Raw genomic sequence first — 23,434 nt, 5'->3', positions numbered from 1 at the left:
ATTGCAATTAGAGAGATACAGAAAGACTTCTTGTTCAGCCAACACCTTCAATTGCAAAACTTTCCTTATAGTCAGGAACTACTCCTTCTTTATCCTTTGCTCCATTATTTTAACTGAAGGACAATGCATAAAGAGCATTTGTATTCTCTATGACCTTTAAAAAATGTCTTCATTTATGCTTGAAATGACAGGTGCTGAAAAACATTTTTTTTAAAGATTTATTTATTTCTTTGAAAGTCAGAGTTACACACACACACACACACACAGAGAGAGAGAGAGAGAGAGAGAGAAAGAAAGAAAGAAAGAAAGAAAGAAAGAAAGAAAGAAAGAAAGAAAGGTCTTCCATCTGTTGGTTCACTCCCCAATTGGCCACAACAGCCAGAGCTGTGCCAATCCAAAGCCAGGAGCCAGGATCTTCTTCCAGGTCTCCCACATGGGTGCAGGGGCCCAAGGACTTGGGCCATCTTCTACTGCTTTCCCAGGGCATAGCAGAGAGCTGAATTGGAAGTGGAGCAGCCAGGTCTTGAACTGGCACCCACGTGGGATGCCAGCACTTCAGGCTGGGGCGTTAACCTGCTGTGCCACAGCGCCAGCCCCAAACATGTTCATTTTTGGAAGTTAGTTTGCACATCCAGTACAGCTATAAGAACAGGTATGAGCTCTACTCTGTAGAATCCTGAGGGGCAAAAACGCTTGAGGTGAGAAAAGATATGGGAGAGAGAAAGTAGTGCTCAGTTTCCCATCTTGGTCTTTATTCACCCCTCACCTTTGTTAAGAAATGCGCATACAAGCAATCTGTGGGGAAACCTCAGTCTTCTTGTGAACAAAAGTCAGCTGTTACAGAGCCATTATGATGCAACGAGGACCACTAGGATTCTTCCTGCCGTGTCTGCCTTTATGACATGTGTTGGAACCAAGTCCCTTTTAACATTCTGGTGGCCAAAACTAAGACAGCCTGGAGGCAATGTAACAACTGGAAGGTTTTCCATGTTGGCAAATTTGCAGTGCTTTGTGCAGAAATAAGATTCCCTTTATCTCAATGGATATAAGGGAAGAAAAGTATTACAGTGCTACACCTCAGAGTAGCAATTTCAAAACAGCCTTGAATGAATTTGAAAAATTGATTGAGCAGACAGCAATCCAGAAAAAAGAAGAAAGAGCAGGCTTATTTATTCAAAAAAAAGGTAAGTTTAGTGAAGTCCAGCTGGGTTTGAAGATTAGAACTAGGGAACATTTTAAATCATCAGAGAACAGCAATATAGCTTAGCAGCAAAGAAGCTGCATAGCAGGTCTTCAGAACTCCTCAATTTCTGTCTCTTAAATAGTCATATAGACTGAAGAAGGTAACTTCTCTAAACTACAGCTGCCTCCATTGTACAATTGGAGGATTGCATTAAGTGACATCTCAGAGTTCTGTGAACTCTACCATTTGGTTCCAGTTAATTTGGCCTCTCAATGGAGTATAGTTGGCATTGGCAAGCCATGTGTACCATCTGCCACTTCTTTACCTAAGGGTATCATGAGATTGTACAGTCTTTCCTAAGTAGCATGAAGTGACCTGCTTCACCATGACTCCACTGTCTGGGCCACTCCTCATGTCTCTAAGCAGGAATGACTGGAATGTGCCAACATAAGGGGAATGGTGTGGATGGTGGTCTACCAAGAATAAGAGCAACAGAGAATCTGATGTAGAGCTTAAAGTATGGCACCATGGCCAGCATTCAAGGGGAGTTTTGCAGTGAGTGGCTTTTGAGAATAACAGGTGAACAGCAGAGTAAAAGACTAACAGAAGTCTTTCTGTTTCAATAAAAGGAGCAGTACCCATATAACTGCTAACGGGATGCTATGGCCAGTTTATTGATGTGCCTGGTATTATTTGAATAGTCTGTAATAATTTCTAAGGCATTTTTATAAATATAAGTCAATTTACATGATAGTTTGAATAGACAAAAATTTGTATTGCTATTGTGTCCATTTTATTTGTGAAAAGATAGGAGGGGGCAGGCACTGTGGCACAGTAGGTTAATCCTCCACCTGCAGCACTGGCATCCCATATTGGACACCAGTTCTAGTCCCGGCTGCTCCTCCGATCCAGCTCTCTGCTGTGGCCTGGGAAAGCAATAGAAGATGGCCCAAGTGCTTGGGCCCCTGTACCCATGAGGGAGATCTGGAAGAAGCTCCTAGCTCCTGGCTTTGGATAGGCTAAACTCTGGCCATTGTGGCCATTTCAGGAGTGAACCAGTGGATGGAAGACCTTTCTCTCTGTCCCTTCCTCTCACTGCCTGTAAGTCTACCTCTCAAATAAATAAAATAAAATCATTTAAAAAAGGAAAGAAAAGATAGGAGATACAGTCATCTGCTTGAGTCACTCAACTTTGAAGTGTTAGAGCTAAGACTTAGACCTTTGAGATATACGCTCTTAGGTGAGTTTCAGCTTGGCTGGGCTACTCAACAAAAATTTCACTGTCAATTTGTTTTTACCTCTCTGAGCTAATCTTTCTACTTCACAAGAGAAAGCAAGACCAAGACACAGAATTTTCTCAAACTGTCCCTCCTCCACCTCTAATTCCCCATCATCAGGAACACCTGTCTTTGTTTTCTTCTCTCACCCTTCCAATGCTACACTATCACTTTGCTGCAATCTCCTTTTATGCTGCCTTTGTCTTCTTAATCTAAAAATACACTCAAGTGTTCTGATCTTGACTTTCTCTTCCATTCAAGTCATGACCATGTCTCTCCTTTGCTTTTGCACTGAATTTCTCCGCATGGCATCACCACCTAATTGTCAATGTACTTGAGTCTGGTTTCCCTAATCTCTTTGCTGAGAATGCTTTTACCCAGGTATTTGGTAACTTAATACGGTTGCCAAATTCAATAAATTGTTTTCACTTTTCCATCTCGCTTTGGCCATTGTTACTGCATCAGCACTGCTAGCTGCTTCTGATAAAAAAAACAAAACAAAACAAAACAAAAAAAAAACAAAAAACCTCTTCCTGCATCTGCTCTCATATTTTCCCCAGTTTTCATTCTTTCTTTCTTTGTCACTTTTTCTCTTTGAGCTTTGCCCCTTGTGTCCTTTTTCAGTTTATGAACACCATCTACCTTGTTTCCAACATCAGTTATGTTATATTGTTGTGTCTCCCCCTGTTATATTACAACCTTTTTACATAGCACTCTTCTGGCCAAGAGTTTTTCTTTCTCTATACTTCTGTTGAAAGTTTTTTCTTTTCTTTTTTTAAAGACTTCATTTGCTATATTCCTGGCATACTAGCTCACCTCTAAAACCCATATATGCTAACTTGGTACTCAGCACCATTCAAAATCATCTTAGCCTGAATCTTCTGTCATAATATGCACTTTTCAATATTATCAAACTGATTTTACATACATCATTCTCCTAACATGGAGTTCATTTCTTCCAATGTGTGTATACTCCTGTAAATACCTGTTCTCTTTCTCATAATACAAGACTCAAATCAAATGTAAACTCCTTGTAAAATCTTCCAAATTCCCTTAAGCAAATTCATACTCAGCACTGCCCATGTACTTTATTACCATCTTAAGGAGTTACTTGCTGCATTTCACCTGCTGAAATTGACATATAATTGGACATGATCATTCCTGCCCCTTCTCCAAGACCATTCATCTGTGAGTGCTTGAAACACTAGGGCCTTGCAATTCTATGTCTCACCATGTCTCACTATTTACAGTCTATCTCTAGGATTCTTACATCACTTACCATCCAACTGGGGACACTTTCATGTATCACTTATCACCCAAAAGAGGTTGTTAAGTTGGGAAATGGGCATAAATGAGACTTTCTGATGGCATCCCAGCATGTATGGTTGCCCTAGGTATCACCCTTGCCCAAACCTCTAATGCAATAGCTCCTCTCAGCAGCAGTGTGCTTTAGCAAAAAAAAAAAAAAAAAAAAAAAAAAAAAGTCAGATTGTGTCATTTCCTTTCATAAAAGCTTCCAGTGAAAGCTTTCCATCACCTTTACAGTAAAATCCCAACTTCTGACTCCATTTCAGCCCTCATTCATCTCTGATCTCACCTTACAGCAATTTCCCAGTCTCTGCTATATTCCATCCTCACTGACCTTCCCAAAACACGTTCACCTCTTACCAGAGGTCTGTGTTTGCCAGCCTCTGCCCAAATGCTCTAATGGGATTTCTTTTTTTTTTTTTTTTTTGGACAGGCAGAGTGGACAGTGAGAGAGAGAGAGAAAGAGAGAAAGGTCTTCCTTTGCCATTGGTTCACCCTCCAATGGCCGCCGTGGCCAGCGCGCTGCTGCCGGCGCATCGTGCTGATCCGAAGGCAGGAGCCAGGTGCTTCTCCTGGTCTCCCATGCGGGTGCAGGACCCAAGTACTTGGGCCATCCTCCACTGCACTCCCTGGCCACAGCAGAGAGCTGGCCTGGAAGAGGGGCAACCGGGACAGAATCCGGCTCCCCGACCGGGACCAGAACCCGGTGTGCCGGCGCCGCTAGGTGGAGGATTAGCTTATTGAGCCGCAGCGCCAGCTCTAATGGGATTTCTACGTGGCTCCTTTTTGCTATCATTTGTCAGTTTAATATTTATACCCACTTCCTTAGAGATGTGTCCCAGAAGTCTACCGCCATCCATCTCCACTATCATAGCTCTTCATTGCACTTATCTCATTCTATAATGACTTATGTATTTTTACTTTGTTACTACTGACGTATGACATACATACAGAAAAGCTGTAAAGTCACCTAATATTAAGTATGTAGCGTCATAAATTTGAATATTGGTGAGCACACTTGTAGCCATGAATGAGATAGGGAACATGTTTAGGATCCCAGAAATTTGCCACACATTATTTTGCCCAATATTTCTTTTTTACTTTATACTTAGATAACCAGCGATTTAATGTCAGTGTTTATTAATCCACTTTAAATGTCACAATCTGTAAGTAATTTGTTTGCTCACTTGTTAATTTTCTGATTTTTCCCATTAGAATATAAACTTCCTGAGGGCAACTATCTTACTTATCTAGTTTTCCAAGTCCAAGGTCTAACTCAGTTCTGACACATAGCACATGCTCAGTAAATTTTTGTTAACTGAAGAATCTAATCTTACCTATACAATTTGAGTGATCCCTTTTTATTTTCTTTTAAGATTTATTTATTTATTTGAAAGTCAGAGTTACACAGAAAGAGAGAGAGAGGCAGAGAGAGAGGTCTTGCCTCCGCTGGTTCACTCCCTAAATGACCATAATGTCCGGAGCTGGGCCGATCCAAAGCCAGGAGCCAGCAACTTCTTCCGAGTCTCTCACGTGGGTGCAGGGGCCCAAGGACTCGGGCCATCTTCTACTGTTTTCCCAGGCCATAGCAGAGAGCTGGATTGGAAGTGAAGCAGATGGGACTTGAACTTGTGCCAATATGGGATGCCGGCACTGCAGGCGGTGGCCTTACCCACTACTCCACAGTTCTGCCCCCACCCCTTTTATTTTCAGTTTCAATAATTTTTCTCCAGGGAATGATCAAACTCAGTAAAATAAAAATTCAAGGATTGAATACTCATGTTTACTAGTGTTAAAAAATCAATAAGAACCAATCATGAATTGCTCTTCGCACACTTTTATCTTCTACTTAAGATGTATTCTAGCAAACTCTTAGTGAGACTTTTACAATTGGAAAGAAGTAAATTAACTCTTATCTTTGCATTCTTGAGCAAAACTACTCAATGCACTAAAACAAAAGTGTTAGAAAAAGCATGAAACACCAAAATAAAAGATTTTCCTCTGATTTAGTAATATTTTAGCCAAAGGTCTAGTTATATTTCCAAAGACAGGATCTTTGAAATTCAGAGAAATCTTGTTGCAAAAAATAAATAGAATGCTATGAAATTGAAAAAACAGCTGAGGTACAGGCATTGTGGTGTAGCAGGTTAAGTTTGTGATGCTGGCATCCCTTATGGATGCTGGTTCATATCCCAGCAGTTCCACTTCAGATCCAGCTTCTTGATAATGCACCTGGAAAACAGCAGAAAATGGCTCAACTGCTTGGGCCTCTGCCACCCTTGTGAGAGATCCGGATGGAGTCTCCTGGTTTCAGTCTAGTCCAGCCCTGGTGCTGTGGCCATTTGGGGAGTGAACCAGCAGATAGAAGTTCTCGCTTTGTCTCTCCTTTTTTCTCTTGTAACTCTGCCTTTCAAATAAATGAATTAAACTTAATAAAAAGCAGCTGAAATACTAAATATAGTCCTTGGAATTTGATGAGCATGTACTTATGCTTTTTCCAATGCAGATGCAATTGATTATGACAAGTTTTATACATCAGTCCAGGAACTCTTTGGTCCAGAAGTGAAGAATCAAGATGTGAAGTACTTTTACAGGAAACTCTGCAATGACCCTGATGCACCTATAGACTGGTGTGAGGTAGTCATTTTCATGTTTATAAGAAATTCAAATATTATTTTTCTTTTTTCAGCATTAATCACCAAATCATATTACTTCCAGAGGATTTAAATCCACAAATTGTAATGTGACACATTGTAATGCTACACCCCTTAAGATGTGGTCACTGTCCAGGTAGCTGTTTAACTGCACTATTATTAAGCAACGTTTACACACTTTTAGTTAAGCTGCCTACTGGAAGCACCATAAGTGTCCTTAACAACAACCAAATTTTTAATGGTCTTCATTATTATCTAAATGAGATATTTCTTTTCAAAAGCGTCAATGTATACAAATTCTTAATATAAAGACTGTGATTGATCACTTGTTTCAGTCTGTGAGTTGTCGTCTAATTGGTATAATGTTGACTATTAAAAAAATCACAGGCATGCAGAGTAATTGAAGGATTTAAAATTTATCTGGCTCTCCTTCAAAACTTAATAGATGTAATATGTAAAAGAGAAAGATTTAGATAACTTGACTGTCACATTTAACAGGGTGATAAATATGTACCAATGGTGTTTTGAACCCAAGATGCAGGAAAAGACAATTCTCTCAAACTCATCACAAAAATTGACATGTACTAGACTAAAAAGAACATTTCCATAAATTCCAGTACATTAAATTGGAAACCCACAATAAAAGACAGCCCAAATCTCTAAAACCAAAGCAGAAAAATTATTTTGGGAAAATACTTCAAACAAGAAAGGATATACTATGAAAATCTGTAAAATATCTCACTAACTTTTTATACTAATTATGTATAAAATTAGATTTTGGTTATATTATATATATAATCAAAATTAATTTCACTTGTTTCTTTTTACATTTTTAATTTGTAGCTACTAAAAAAATTTGAATTACATATGTGGTTAACATTGTATTTCTTTTGGACATCACAGAGCCTGTCAAAATAGACAGAGGAGGAATTCCTCCTGATCGGTGAAGACATTCTTTGCTGGTAAACACATCTGATAGGAGTCTGACTTTGAGGTAGTAGTTTTGTAGGATTGCCTTATCCTACAAAATTAATTGAACTAGCCATGAAGTACTCTAAATTATTTTTTGAAGAAAAGGAATAGCTAAGTCATCTGTGCCATAGCCTGATTTGTCTCTGATTTCCAAAGGCATCAAAGAGTTAGACGTGCAGCATTGTCCTCCAAGATCACAAGCATATGAGAACAAAGGTTAAGATTCACACATTTAAATGTCAGATCAATGAAACTGATCAAGTTAGGCAGTGCATTTGGAAATGCCCATTGAAATAAAGTGATATCAAATTTTTTATTACCATCAGCTAGTTTCACAAAACAGGTCAAATGTGCAGGCCCTCCTCTTAAATTTGAGCAAAACCACAAATAGAGGCTAATATACCATGTATCTAAATATTTTAAAAATTTAAATCCAGCTTACTACTAAGTAAATATATCTATCTTCCAATCTTTAAAATATACCATAACAATGTCCTGGACATCTAGATCATAATTTAAAATTTCCTCTTATATTCCTTATAGTTTTACAGTGAAACATTAAGACAAGGATAGAGATGTTCCTGGCTCTCCTCCTTTCTTTGCCATTAGTAGCTCCATCCCACATCATGAGGAGCCAGGCATGTACCCTATGAACACCCCAGCCTTCCACATTCTCACACTCACCAATACTTTCCCTTGTCTATTTCTCAGACATAGGGGTGCAGTGATGTGCACTCCACCTTCATGAGGACAGACCTGGGTTCAGTCTCATAGGCTCTGGGAGTAGGAAATGAGTCCTTTGGGCGGGGAATTCTGAGATCCCAGGAATGTAGGGCATAATTTAAAAGCATTGGCATGAACTCCTGAAAGACAATGGTCCCTTAGAAAGAACTATACTGAGATGCTCCAAAGTGGGGCAGTCCAGACAGCAGCCACTAGCCACCTGTGCTATTCACATTTAATTTAACTTAAAAATTCAGCTCCTCAATTGCATTGATTATATCTCAAGTGCTCAGCATCTACGTGTCACTGGTGGCTATCATACTGAGGAAGACACATTGTGGGGTATTTCTAACATCACAGAAAGTTCAACTGGACAGTGCTGCTCAATAGGCCTGGGTCCCAGGAGCAGTGGTCTAAAAGCAATACTGCAAATGGAAGGGAGGCTGATTTATTTTTATAACCTATTGGTTCAATCAAGTTTTTCTTAAGAAAAACTTAGCCACCCAAAGATTGAGAGTCTGGAGGAATCATGTGAACAGTGAAGCAGCTGGTGACCTTATCTCAACACAGACAGATAGACAGACAGACAAAAAGCCTATGTTTCCCCCCTAAATTATGGAAGTATACAGTGTGGTTCACTTTTCCCCAGGATCTTGGCTCTATGACATTGTGTAAACAGCTTGCACAGTCTGCTACATATCTGTAGCTTAAATTCTATGTCACTAACCTTTGAGTAGATGTGATTTTAAGATACTCACATCTTCACCGTTCCCTATTTTTTAAATGAATATTTCTCACACAATAAATGGTTTATGTTCTTGAATTTCAAATGCAATAATTTTGGGCCACTAAATGTATGAAAATATGTGTAAAACAAATATTTCACATCAGCATGAAAAATTATGCACACCTGGAAATTAGAGAAGTATGTTCATACTAAACTATACACTTAATTTAGGAAACCAGTGCTCTAAAATGCCAACATGAGACACAGCACTTTCTTCTAAATCCATTTACATGGAGTTACATAGTAACAGAGAATTTGGCCTCTGAATGTAATGAAAGTCATATTGGTCATTTAGCTGAAAACATTGAACTTCATTCTCTCCAACAGCTGCTCCTCTCTTTTTCCTTTCCAGTTAGAATCTCACAACCTTATTACATTTGTAAAATGTCTTCCATTTTTTCAAGCACCTCCCTTTCAGGTTCTCATTTAATCTTCACAATGGCCCCAAAGTATCCATGAGAGAGAATAACAATAATAATCATAAAGATGAAGAAAAGGAAGCACATAGGGGTTAAATGACTTATGTAAAGCCTCTCAGAAAGTCGGTTTTGATCTTGCTGATGAGGTTTTTGTCTCTATGTAGTAATTTCATTTGACATTATCCTGTCACATAGCTTAGGTTCCTATCAGTCATAAGAGAGTTTAATAGAAAGTCCTGTGACCAGCCTCTGGTCACAGTGTGTATATGAAGAATCACCTGAGGTGCTGACACTGTGGTGTAGTGGGTAAAGCCACATCTTCAGTGCTGGCATTCCATATGGGCAGTGGTTTGAGTCCCGGCTGCTCCACTTCTGATCCAGCTCTCTGCTATGGTCTGGGAAAGCAGTAGAAGATGGCCCAAGTCCTTGGGCCCCTACACCCGCGTGGGAGACCTGGAAGAAGCTCCTGGATCCTGGCTTCAGATTGGTGCAGCTCCAGCCATTGCAGCCAATTGGGGAGTGAACCAGCAGATGGAAGACCTCTCTCTCTCTCTCTCTCTCTCTCTCTCTCTCTGCCTCTCCTTCTCTCTCTGTGTAACTCTTTCAAGTAAATAAATACATCTTTAAAAAAAAAAAAGAGTCACTAGAGGTATGAGAAAATGGCACAGAACAGTTATTCTTTTATTGTACTTGTCATTTTTCTCACTATCTGTGCCAATGCCTCTAAAAGGCATTCTGTTTCAAGGCATGGGAGCTAACCTTCTGAACTTCAGATTGGTCCTCTGTAAAATCCAAATGCTGAAAGACTAAATTCATTTCAGGACAGATCAGCTGTTTGGCTTTGTTTTTATTTTTTTAATCAACTGATTTTAATCTTATCAGGTAAGAAGAACTGGGTTTACTTTTTTAACTCAGGCACAGAAGTTCACATTGGATTCCAAATATAAATCTGATATAGGAATGCCACACACAATTATACTTCCTTTTCTTAGATTTTAGATGCGAATGCATCTGAACTTGGAGAGCTTGAGATTCACAGAATAATGAAATCTTAGAACTCAAGGAAAACATAACTTTGACTTGCTCTTTTCATTTACAATGAGAAATATTAGATGTAAAGAAATGTGATTGCCTTATGTTTGAACAAATATGTTAATCAGTGGAAGAGTGTGGTGCAGCTACAATCTATTTTTCCTACAATTCCTTATTAGTGGTGTTGGGCAATTCATAAGCATAGTAGCACAGTACAAATTAATTCAAAGAAGAACAATGTAACACCATATGAGATGCTTATAATTATGTTCCTTCCACAAAGTGAATGTAAAGTGAATTATTATAAATCTAAAATTACATTTGCCAACTCCAAAAATAGGAAAAGAATGTCCCAGGGTGGCTTAAAAAGTAAGTTGCATACAGGTTTTTATTTTCCTCTATCTGCTTTTCATTTTCTCCATATGTTCTCCATACATTCCATAATGAACATATGTTCCTTATGTAATCAGAAAAAAATAGGAAAAGATGAGTCACTTGAAGTATGGAGCAAGCCCTGTAAATACCATAATTAAAATTAATACTTTAATAGTCATAATATGTCTAATAATCATAAAATACTCAAATTGTATCGTAAGTATAATTGTTTTACTGAAATTTAAAATGTTGAGAGAAATTTGAGATCCTTGAAGCAAAAATCTATTATAGGAGGACAAATTTTCTGCTCTTCAACCTCAATATTTGCTTGAAACATTTATTTTTAAAATGTAGGGGTGGATATTGTGGCACAGGGGGCTAAGCTGCCATATGCAATGTCCACATTTTCATGTAGGGGTGACTAGTTCTGATCTCAGCTACTTCACCCTTCTGATCCAGATTCCTGCTACTGTGCTTGGGAGGCAGCAGATGATGGCCCAAGGACTTAGGTTCCTACCACCCACATGAGAGACCTGGATGCAGTTCCTGGCTCCTGGTTTTGGCTTCACCTAGCCTTGGCTGTTGCAGGCATTTGAGGAGTGATCCAGCAGATGGAAGATTCTGTCTCTCTCTCTCTCTCTCTCTCTCTGTGTGTGTGTGCCTTCCAAATAAATAAGTAGATTTTCAAAATGTAAACTTTTAATTGTACCTTCTGTAGTAGTTTATCTGTATAATATAATAAACTTTTCCACAAGAAATGTTAGTAACTTGGTATTTTTAGTATCCTTTGAAAGCTATTGTTGGCAAGCATTTCAATATTGTGCCATTTCAAATGAAAGTAGCAAAAACATATCCTTTCCTTAAGAACAGGTGTTCTGCACAATAGCACATACCTCCTACATATGTTCGACTGTAAAATATATGAATGATTAAGTGCGTGACTGATGTGTTGTCTACACAGGCAACAACAGTGCTTAGTAGGCAATTTTAAACTGGCAAGGATGCCTCCTGAGTTCCATCGCTGGAAAAAGTGGGAAATACAATTACTCAAATGTTGACATGATTAAGCTCCTTCCTAGTACTCGGTATAATAAAAGTATTTCCTTATCTTCCTAACTACAAAGTACTCTAATCTTCTACTTCTCTAGTTAATCCTTAGAAAAAGGCATAAGATGGGGTTATTACTGATAATTCCTATTTTTCCAGATGGGAAAAATCAGGCACAGACTAAGGAAGTTTCCTGTGGTCATGTGACTAGTAGACAGTAGAACCAGGATTTAGACTCCTGCCCAAGTCCTAAAGCATCTAGTTATGCCTCCCAAAGGGCATTGCCCTTTGACTTCTTCTCACAGCTGTTTTCAGATTTTTAACATAAACATTGTCATGATCTCCAAAAAATTACATAAATATTACAAATCTGGTTAATCTACTATACACTTCTCTTTGAGGCTAAGTGTCATAGACATATGGAACACTATTTCAAATTAGATGGCAGCACATGTTCTCTGGAGTTCTTCCATCCTTGAAAAGCATTGAAAATCATTAGCATAGAAATGAAGAACCCTGATTCCCACTGTCATTTCACATTAATATCTGAAAATTATTATTTTACTCTATTTCAGGTAAATAATGCAGCTAGCATGATCAACTTTTTGTTATATTTTGTATAATTTAAGTTGTACTGAGTAGTGTTTATAAAATGAGGATATGATAAGAATTCTTTTTAAAAATTATTTGATAGACATAGAGACACACAGAGAGAGACAGAGGCAGCTCATTTGCTGGTTCATTCTCCAAATGCCTGCAACTTCCAGGGCTGAGCTGGGGCTGGAGCCAGGAGCCATAAATGCAATTCAGGTCTCCCATGTGGGCGGCAGGAACCCAGTGACTTGATACAATACAGTCTCCCAGGGTCTACATTGGTTGGAAGCTGGTATCAGGAGCTGGATCTGAGAATAGAACCCAGGCACTCCAATGTGGGATGCTTGCAGTTTGATATAATTCTAAAGGTATTTCTCTCCTCCAAGATTCTTGTCTCCTGGTTGGGCAATTAAATACTAATCTAGGTAATGCTGTGAAGGGTCGTTACAGAAAAAAATAAGAAACTAATCAATTATTCTTCAAATACGGAGGTCATCCAGGATTATCTAGGTGAATCCAATGTAATTGCAACTCCTGGAAGGTAGCAAAGAGAATCCAAGTATAAAGAGAGCTTTAAGCTCTCTTGCTGTTGCTGAGATAGATGGACCCATGTACTCAGAATGAATAGAGGCCTCTAGGAACTAACGGCAGTCCTAGTTTATAACCAGTAAGGTCATCCAGCAAGGAAATATACCTCAAGCCAACAACCTGAATGAATGCCCAAGCAGATTCTTCCCCCAGTGTCTCCAGTAAAGAACTTATCTCTACAAACACCTTGATTTTAGAACACAGAGTTCTGCAGAACTGTGAACCAGCAGGCATTGTTTTAAGTCACTATCTCTGTGCTGATCTGTTTTGTTAGCCATAGATAACTAACACAGAGAGGAAAATGTCAAGTTCACACACTGTGTGTCTGTTGTTAGAAATAACAGGGGTAAGTTCTGTGGCACAGTGGGTTAACGCCCTGGCCTGAAGCGCTGGCATCCCCTATGGGCACTGGTTCTAGTCCCAGCTGCTCCTTTTCCGATCCAGCTCTCTGCTATGGCCTGGGAAAGCAGTAGAGGATGGCCCAAGTCCTTGGGCCCCTGCACCCGCGTGGGAGACCTGGAAGAAGCTCCCGGCTCCTGGTCTCTCTCTGCCTTTCCTCTCTTTGTGTAAATCTTTCAAGTAAAAAAAATTAAATCTTTAAAAAAAAAAAACAACATAACGTGTAGCCATAAGATGAATTCAATATGGCAATTTCAGGAGGTAGAAGCATTTGGAGAAGGCAGCTTGGGGAAAGTAAGAAAAGGCCTCAGGATTACTCTTTTGAGTTTGGAAGCTTTATTGTATTTTTGTTTTTAAGATGGGAGAGATGTGAACATGTCTGAACCCTGAATGGAAAAGGCAGTAAAATGGGAAAGAGAAAGGAGGCAAACTCTGAAGAAGAGTCATTTGAGAGTGGCCAAATTCTGTGTCAAGGTTCTTATCTGGGGCCCTGCCTTGTGAAGGCTGATTTGATTTCCAAATAAGTGCCAGTTCCTGAACTGATCTGTCCATTTGAGAAAGCACATCAACCTGGTACATCTATTCTTCTATTTGAAAGAAAAATCAGCGACCACTCACATCGAATGTTCCATAAGTATTCATTTTGTTGAATATATTAAACTGCCTCCTTTTAGTATGAGGAATATCCTATATTTATGAAGCAAAGTGTAGGTAGTTAATCCAAATTTGACTTTAAATTCAGTTTATATAAACTCTTATTTTACAGCCCATTTCAACATAAAATGTCATGTTAATGTGTGTTGTTTGGGATTTCAGATCTTTGGATATTTCTCCAATGAAAAAGATGCTCTTTCTTCAAAGATGGATTTAGAAAATTTGATTTTCCTGGTCTCCAGAAAACAACGAGTTAAAATTGCAGGTGACAAATTTCCCTTCCAAATTAGTGTATGCTATTGTATTTCTGTCTCAAAAATAAATATTGTGAACATAATGTTTCCATAGAATCACTTTTCGTTTTGTTTACTTGCTCAATGCTTTACAGTATGGGGGTAAAGTGACAGTTCTAGCTGAAGTATCAGAAGAAACTGCACCTGCTGTTGAAGCTGAAATATTATCATTTCTCTGAAGGACACTAACTAGGAAGTATGAGGGGACAAATTCATATTTTCCTGAAAGGCTCAGAACTCAAACTTCTAGGCGGCAGTATTTTAATTATCCTCCAATATAAAATAAAAGCATGTTTAAATGTTTTAAAGTATTATTAATTTAAGTTTTCACTAGTTAGGCCTCCTCCCCATGTGCTCATCTGCCTTTGACTATATTAGTGTAAAGGTTTGCCTTACATCCCTAAAGCTGTGAGTCTGGGCCAGTCATGGAAGTGTGTTCTCTCCTGTTAGGAAGGCTCCAGTTCACAGTCATTTATTGTCAAAGTGGAGCTTAGGTTCTGGGAACTCACATAACTCTCTGCTATTGACACTTCGGATTTCTTTCCTTTTCTCTTTCATGCAGGGTGGGAGAAATTTGGGAAGAAAACAGGCAAACTCTTGAATCCTTTCCAATCTTGCAGCATTTCACTCCTTTATGAACTAAGTCCAGTTTTATCCTGCCCTTCCCTTGGCCCAATCATAGGCATCATCAGTGCCCAGTCTTTGGTTGTGGGAACTATGACCCAAGAACAAACACAGCTGGTTGTACTGATGTCACCACTGCTGAGCTGAGGAAGGACTAGTGAGTGAGAGAGAGATGCTGCCAACATCCTAAATTAGAACCTTGGGAGTGTTTTTCTAGATGGTAGTTAGGTTTTATCATTCATTTAGCACTTAACAAATATTTATTGTGGTCTACAATGTGGGGCGGGAACAGACATAAATTCCTCACCTCATAGAGTTCACATTCCTTTTTAAAATTTTATCTATCTATCTATCTATCTATCTGAGAGAGAGAGAGAGAGAGAGAATTACATTCCTATCCCTTTGTCTACTCCCTAAATGGTTGGTGTTGGACCTGGGTCAAAGCCAGGAGACAGGAGACAGAAATGCGATCCAGATCTCCCACAGGGATAGCAGGAACCCAGTGACTTGAGCCATGACCACTGCCTTCCAGCATCTGCATTAGCAGGAAACGAGTCAGGAGCCAGAGCTAGAATGCAAACTCAGGTACATCTTAACTGCTAGGCCAAACACCTACTCCCAAGAGTTAAATTGTGTGGTAATCTAACTATTCTTTATTCTTTTCTGAATTCTTTAAAGTATTTTCCAATAAAAAGATAAAATAGAAACAAAATAAAAGAGTTTATGTTCTAACGAGGAGAGACAGAGACAACAAAACCAAAACAAAACAAAAAATCAAACAAAATATGCAGAATACCAGATGGTCATAAATGCTGTAGGAAATAAAAATAAAGTAAGCAGTTTGTGGAGAAAAATAAAGCAGGAATGTGGGAAGGAGCAGTTGATTTGGGGGATGGGAACGTGATGTCAACAGTGGCCAGGGAAGATGCCACTGAGAAAGCAAAGCAAGCCCTGGAAGATGTGAAAGAGCACACCACAAGGAGGAGTAGAACTCATGGGGGTTGAAACTAGAAGGTGAGGCTGGCGAGGCCGCAGTGGGCAGGAGGACGTTGCCTAGGACCTTGTGAATGAGACAAAAATTCACAAAAGGGCTATGGGTAGAGGAGAGGCATGATATATATGAGTTACCCATTCAATGTGATTCTGATTTGAAAAGTCTATTCTGAGGAAGAAAGAGGAGCAGAGAGAATGATGGCGACTTGGAATACGACCATGTGTCTCAACCATTTCTTCATTCTGACCAGTGAGGAGCCTTCTTAGACCATTTTTACGTATTCATTTTTCTCTCCTCTCTACTCCACCATGCTCCAGGACATTGTAATACCACAGACATTAATTATTAAGTGTATCTGATGACGTTCTATATATCCACCTGGGATTTGTGCAAGAAAAGAGTAAGAATTACTCATGCTCCTAATCCCCAAAACAAATCTGTACCCTTTGGATGGCAATATCTTCTCTGCTGAGATGCCTGAGGGTGGTAACACTAGAATAAGAGATTTGTTCACTTGATTTTTCTAAAGTTTACAGCTATAAAAATCAAATCAACCCAGAAGTCCAATAAATATATATGGCTCAGGACTGGCGCTGTGGTGTAGCAGGTAAGGCCGCTGCCTGCAGTGCCGGCATCCCATATGGGTGCTGGTTCGAGACCCGGCTGCTTCACTTCTGATCCAGCTCTATTCTATGGCCTGGGAAATCAGTAGAAGATGGCCCATGTCCTTGGGCTTCTGCACCCATGTGGGAGACCTGGAAGAAGCTCCTGGCTCCTGGCTTTGGAGTGGCACAGCCCTGACCATTGCAGCTAATTGGGGGAGTGAACCAGCAGATGGAAGACCTCTCTTTCTCTCTCTGCCTCTCTCTCTCTTTCTGTGTAACTCTGACTTTCAAATAAATAAATAAATCTTTAAAAAAATGTATATATATGGCTTTATCCTTCAGTACATCAGCATAGAAACATGCAAATGTCTAGTGTTTCAAAAGGCGCAAAGTTCAAACAAAGCCTTTTTAAACATTTTTTTTATTTGAAAGGTAGAATTCCACAGAGAGTTGGGGAGACATCTTCCATCTGCTGGTTCACACCCCAAACCATCGTAATGGCTGGGGCTGGCCAGCCCGAAGCCAGGAGCCAGGAGCCAGGAGCCAGGAATATCTTCTGGGTCTCAGACCATGTGGGTGCATGGGCCCAAGCACTTGGGCCATCCTCTGCTGCTTTCTCAGGCACATTAGCAGGGAGTAGAATTGGAAGTGGAGTAGCTGGGGCTCAAACCAGTGCCCATATGGGATGCTGGCATCACAGGTGGCAGCTCACCCTGTTATGCCACAATGTTGGGCCCCCAAACACAGCCTTAATAACAGTATTGAAGTACTTTCATTGTTTTATACTGGAAAGCCTGAGACAATATTGGGTTTTTATTCTGTATAAGCCATAATGGTGCCAGTTTGAAGAAAGGATTCTTAAGACATGCTAAAATTTTTACTGTGATGTAAATTAAAATACATTCTCTCAAAAACTAAAAAAAAGGTAGAAAAAAAAGATAAAAGTAGGAGGGTAAGAGGGAGGTAGGAAGTGAGTATCATTATGTTCTTAACTTGTATCTTAAATCATATTTAATCTGTTAAAATGAATTAAAATTAAAATAAAAAATAAACAAGTAAAAATGGTAAAAAGAAACACATTCCAAAACCATATTTAGAAAATCCATTCTCTGTGAAATGCGCACATGTGCATGTGTGGGGAAGGTATGAATATCTTAGATTTTCTCCAGGAATTCATGCATCACATTTAATTGGAAAGCTCTGTACTCATATTCAGGTTAGTATCTCTGGGGATCATTAAAAAGCAAGAGTTACTGGTTTTCATAGTTTAGTCTTCAATTTTTAAGTAATGTGGAAGCTTTTAGCAAAAAGTTGTTTTCTTTTTAAACAACTTAACCATTGAGTTTTAGGGTTTTCATTGCTGGAAATTAAAATGAATATTGTTATTGACAGGTAGTAGAAGATGGGACGTGATCAAGTGCATTGTCAAGATTCCTCAATTGGATTTACTAGTAACAGCTTCTCAGACAGGATTACTCACTGTCTTTAACAGCCAGGTAATTTGAAATCTTGGATCCCACCCTCCTTCCCTCCACACATCCCTTGGTACCCTCCTACCTTCCTTTTTCCCCCTCTCCCTCTTTTGTCTAAGTATTATGCATATGTATCAGGTATAGCAGAAACCACAAACCACATTTCAGAGTTATTTTCCAAAATAAAACCAAATATGTAGTACAGAGGAGACTGCTGAGCAGATTTGTGATTGCACTTCCCATTTTTCCTCAGGATGTCATATTGAACCTTGTGGCATCAGTACAGTGAAAGAGTGATCCTGGACAATTTCTCAGATTAAAATAAAAAACACTTGAGAACCTTGGATTTGGAATAAAAATGTGGTTCAAATTCTAGCCTCTATATTTGACTAGCTATGATGTTAAGTATGGAACTTAGTGAACTACTTAAATCTTTTTATAACTCTTTTTCTCACATCTGTAGAATTAAAATAATAGGACCAGTCCCTTCTCCCTCAGTGAAGTACTGAAGGCCAAACGAGACAATATAAGTAGAGATACACAATAAATCCCTATATGAATATAAGGCATCACTATTATCAATGTCACTTTTTATAAATAAATAAATATTTATTTCCATTTAAAATATAAGTCATTTTAAGAGAATATATGATGATATACAATCTATAGTATTTCACTATGTTTACAAATAAATCTTTAAAAAACAATTAAAAAACAAAAGATGGATGTTTGATGATGAACATAGAAACATGTAATTATTAGCTTATTTCCAACGAGAGGCAAGCATAACAGAAGTAAAATGTATTCCCAATAATCATCATATGGTTAAAATTTCCAGTAATTTCCAGCCCTTCAGTAATGTCCAGCACAGAGACTCTTAGAGAAGTTGAAGTCATAGCCAACCAGGTTCTGTCAAGGAGAGGGCTGGCTTTGACCAGACATGGTCCAATGAAGGATCTGAAGGGTGGGCATGGAGCCTGGGTCCATCCTAGCACTAGTACCTACAGCTGTGCATAGTACCTAATATCCCCATGCACTGGATCCTCATCCACAACCATAGACCTTCTCTCCCCAGGGAGACATACCATTTAAATGAGTTAGTAAACATGAAGTATTCAGCATTACTATAAGCACTCAGAAGATATAGGCAATTAATATTAATGACAAATAATGTGACGACCATCTCAGTCTCTTTTTCTTTAAGTACATTTATCTTCTACTTAAGTTTTACTTTTATTTTCATAAAAACAGAAATAAGATGGTATCTAAAGAAAAATGCAAAAAGGAATATCACATCAAATGTAAACAATGATCTGCCTAATAAAATTGTTCAGAATTATGTGACCCAATGAGGTAACATTATGTTTCTAGAGATGCTTCACCCCCACACACATATACATATGCAGACTTATATGTACACACATGTATACTCACAAATGCAGACACACATATGTTTCTTATAAATGATAATGAAATATTAATAAAGATTTAAGATTTGACATGTATAGTATTTTGAATATGAAATGCCATATAAATGATATACTGTAAGAAAAAAGTAATTTGGAAGTGCATGTCACAGGAATAATGTATTCAAAAGTATTCATTAATAACTCAAAATATATTATTATTTTAATCCATAATTTAGACTCTATCTGATGAAGAATAAATAAATACAGTTAGGGATTTCCCTGGTAATATAGATGCTAAGTGTCATAATAAAAATTTTTAAAAATAAAAGCTAGATTTTCAAAATTCGGAAGACATCTATACAAATTATGAAATTTATAAAGACGGTAAGAGTAACTTAATAAGTGACTTCCACAAAACAAAAGGTGGATGTAGACAGAGAGAAGAGGAAACCATCTGTTTTGCTGCTCACCAATTTCCTTACAGAGCTTTCTTTTCCCACCTAGAAAAAAGGCCCTGGTTGGAAGACACTTTCTGAACTCTTCCAATGAAAAGACAATCTGCAGGAGGTCACGACTGAGAGTTTTAGCGATCTCCTTGATCCACTTTTTCTTATTTCACATAATCCATTCCTTCTGGGAAGTCATTTCCTACATATTCCCCAAGACTATCTGAGACCAAAAGAAACCAGGTCATGGAGCTAGGTCAACTACTTGCCTTTATCTTGGGGCAATTAGTATGCCTTTAGGGTATGAGAGGCTGCTCAAATATGCACCAGTTCTCTGCAGGAGCCAAATCTCTGATTCTCAACAAGTACAATGCTCAGGGCATGATGCACTCAGCATATACTTGTTGAACAGAAGATGAGGCCCATTGGTTAGAATGTTCTTTAAGTCTTTCATTTCTTTCTTTTTTTCCTTTCTTTTTTTTTTTTTTTTTTTTTTTGACAGGCAGAGTGGACAGTGAGAGAGAGACAGAGAGAAAGGTCTTCCTTTTTGCTGTTGGTTCACCCTCCAATGGCCGCCGCGGCCGGTGCGCTGCGGCTGGCGCACTGTGGCTGGCGCACCGCGCTGTTCCGATTTCAGGAGCCAGGTCTTCTCCTGGTCTCCCATGTGGGTGCAGGGCCCAAGCACTTGGGCCATCCTCCACTGCACTCCTTGGCCACAGCAGAGAGCTGGCCTGGAAGAGGGGCAACCAGGACAGAATCCGGTGCCCCGACCAGGACTAGAACCTGGTGTGCTGGCGCGGCAAGGCGGAGGATTAGCCTATTGAGCCAAGTCTTTCAACAACTTGAAAAGATAACTATTTATTTCTACTTCACTGTATATTCTTACTTAGCATTCTTTTAACCTCTCTTGTCACTGCTGTTCATATTATTTTGCATTCCAATTTTCTCTATCAAATATTGCTCTGAATAATTAAAAAATATGAGGTAGCTTGGAGATAGAAGAAACATAGCACATAGTCAAATGTAGACTTTTCAGAGTAGAAACACCAGGTTTAAACAGGAACCCTTACAGGTAAGTTTAAGTGCCTTGCCCTAAGTAAACCATGCATATTATTCCACAGAGATAGATGTTTCAGAGGAAGGAGAAACAGGGTAGAGATTCATGAAGGTGGAATAACATGTAAGATTAAACTGAGGACATACTGTTTTATTTTAGAGTCAATATTCTCATCTTTAATTGTAGTGCCAACTAAGTTTCATTTTTCTCTTCTGCTGTCCATAGATGAAAGTTCAGACCAGCATCAATGTTACAGTAAGTATATTTGCTACTTTAGGGCTATGGTAATGGTTCTACTGTAATTAATAATAATCTCAACATAACTGCTTGCATATGGCTCTGAGTAAAAGACATTTTGTGGAATGTAAATTTATTTTTATGTACTAGGATCAAAGGTAAGTCTTGAGCAACAGTGAAGAAGAGCCAGGTCTTGCTTTTTGGAGTTAAATCGACTACAGAGGATTGCTTGGAAATGGATTACTTGTGGGAAGCTTCAGTTTAAAAGCTTCTAAGTTTTCCTGAGCACCCCCTACTGAGGACACAACCCAGGTTGTGAGAACAAGGAGGTACCCATGAAAACAACCGGAAAGCAGTTTATTTTAAACTTGAAATTGAGTACAAATTTGCACTTCAGTCAGTGCATACCACTGTCACTCATAGGAATAGTAATCTTGGGACAGATGTTGCAAAGTCACAATGACTTGCTTGTAGAACCCCACCACAGGTTTATGAGAGATGCGAAAATGCCTGAATTTCTCACCTTCCTTGCATAAGTACATCAAACTACAAAGCAGTGCTAAGGAGTCTGGATTCTCTCAAAATGTCTGCGCCTCCATTTCTTAAGCTGAAAAAAAAAAAATCAGTTCGAATTCTTAACAGATGTTACAGAAGTGTCAAGTGCCCGAGACACATGTAGCAGTGTCTGGCACACTGGATATTAAAAAAATGGATAGTATCACTTTTCTTCCACAGTGTGTTGTTGATATTATAGATCCCAGCTATGCTGGCCTGGTGACACAGGGCACAAAACAAACTCATTGGTCTCAACTTGTCACTGACCAAATAATCAGTAAAATCTTCCTGCTACAAAATTTTACTATGGGGACAGGGCCAGACAACCTGCTTTACTGAGTACCCTAAATCTAGTCTCCTTGTGCCCATGTGAAGAAACAGGAGTCACTGTGCACTTACTCCTCATGTAGGATCTCTGTCCTAAATGTGCTGTACATTGTGATTTAATGCTATAACTAGTACTCAAACAGTATTTTACACTTTGTGTTTCTGTGTGGGTGCAAACTGTTGAAATCTTTACTTAATATATGCTAAATTGATCTTCTGTATATAAAGAGAATTGAAAATGAATCTTGATGTGAATGGAAGGGGAGAGAGAGTGGGAGAGGGGAGGGTTGCGGGTGGGAGGGAAGTTATGGGGGGGAAGCCATTGTAATCCATAAGCTGTACTTTGGAAATTTATATTCATTAAATAAAAGTTTAAAAAAAAAGGTGAATGGTGTTCAAAGATGGCTGATCTGCCAGCTGCCATGTGCTTCCAGAGACTGCCTCTGGCATTAGCTGATCATGGTGCAGCCGATGGCACTGAGAAATCAGGGTCACAATGAAAGGGGGAAAGATGGGAGCCTCTCCTCAAGATACTCAAAGGATGCTGTGTAAGGTTCTTCCCTAAACAAAGTCACAAAATGGGGCTCATCACGTAACTAAGCTAGTCTTTAGTACCACTACTATGTCAAAAGAGGAAACCCATTGTACCCCCCAATTCTGTGTGTTCCTATCAGGGTACCTCCTGGATTACAGGATGTGATTACCTCTTACAGCTGAAACGAATTGTTGCCATTACAGAAAGGAGCATCATTATCTGGGATTATAAAGCTCAAGAGAACAGCCAGGTACTGTGCAAGAGAAATACTCAAAGAAATGGGGTAGCCTGAGTGGTTGGCCTGGATTTGATCAAATCCAATATTAATATCCTGTAATTAAAAGGGGTGTTTTTTTGTTTAATATATGTGTATTTAATTCTGGGTTTTCTGTTTTGTTTTAGTTTTGAGAGGGAGAGGCTAATTCCTTTCTTTTTTAGTACCCTTTTCGGAATCCAAGTAATATTTTTCTGGTTATGCTTATGTTATCAAGTTCAAAGCTTCTTTTTTATGTAAGAAAATGGCTAAAACAAAATGTTTAACTCTGACCAAAAAAAAAAAAAAAGTCTAATGAGGCAGCTCATCCGTGACTGACATGTTGCCATGCCAGGAATAATCTTTGGAACATAGCAGATGCTTAATAAATATTTTTTGATGGGTTGAACTAATTTATACAGACTGAATTCCAGAAGAGGAATAGATGTAAAGCTTAATGAACCATTCAGTAGTATGAATTGGCTTGAGAAATGTTTGCTGAGTATTTGTAGATAACTTCAATGTTAGGATATTTTTACTCCTGATAAGTCTCTGTAAAATAATTGAGACTAATACTTGAGTCTCTTGATTGCCACCTAGTTTTATGTCAATGAT

General features: G+C 38.8%; 1 protein-coding gene across 16 annotated transcripts in view; it reads left to right on the top strand.

Moving 5' to 3' along the window:
* Window positions 1–23,434, top strand: part of LOC100338257 (WD repeat-containing protein 64) — a 193,177-nt gene that overhangs the window by 10,242 nt on the left and 159,501 nt on the right. For 8 of the 16 annotated variants that reach the window (XR_007909972.2, XR_007909971.2, XR_007909970.2 and 5 more), the window contains 5 exons: window positions 6,275–6,405; window positions 14,175–14,277; window positions 17,921–18,024; window positions 21,138–21,167; window positions 22,706–22,816. Coding sequence is in view for 1 of the 16 variants with exons in the window: in XM_002717339.5 (XP_002717385.3) it covers window positions 1,040–1,184; window positions 6,275–6,405; window positions 14,175–14,277; window positions 17,921–18,024; window positions 21,138–21,167; window positions 22,706–22,816 (624 nt within the window). In the remaining 15 variants the exon portion in view is untranslated. Of the gene's footprint in view, window positions 1–323; window positions 1,185–6,274; window positions 6,406–14,174; window positions 14,278–17,920; window positions 18,025–21,137; window positions 21,168–22,705; window positions 22,817–23,434 lie in introns of those variants that run through there. The other 8 variants (XR_011381523.1, XR_011381524.1, XR_007909973.2 and 5 more) reach the window with 6 other exon arrangements.

Source organism: Oryctolagus cuniculus, chromosome 13, assembly GCF_964237555.1.
Source record: "Oryctolagus cuniculus chromosome 13, mOryCun1.1, whole genome shotgun sequence".
In the NCBI taxonomy this organism is placed as follows: Eukaryota; Metazoa; Chordata; class Mammalia; order Lagomorpha; family Leporidae; genus Oryctolagus; species Oryctolagus cuniculus.
This window is presented reverse-complemented; position numbering and strand designations above follow the sequence as displayed.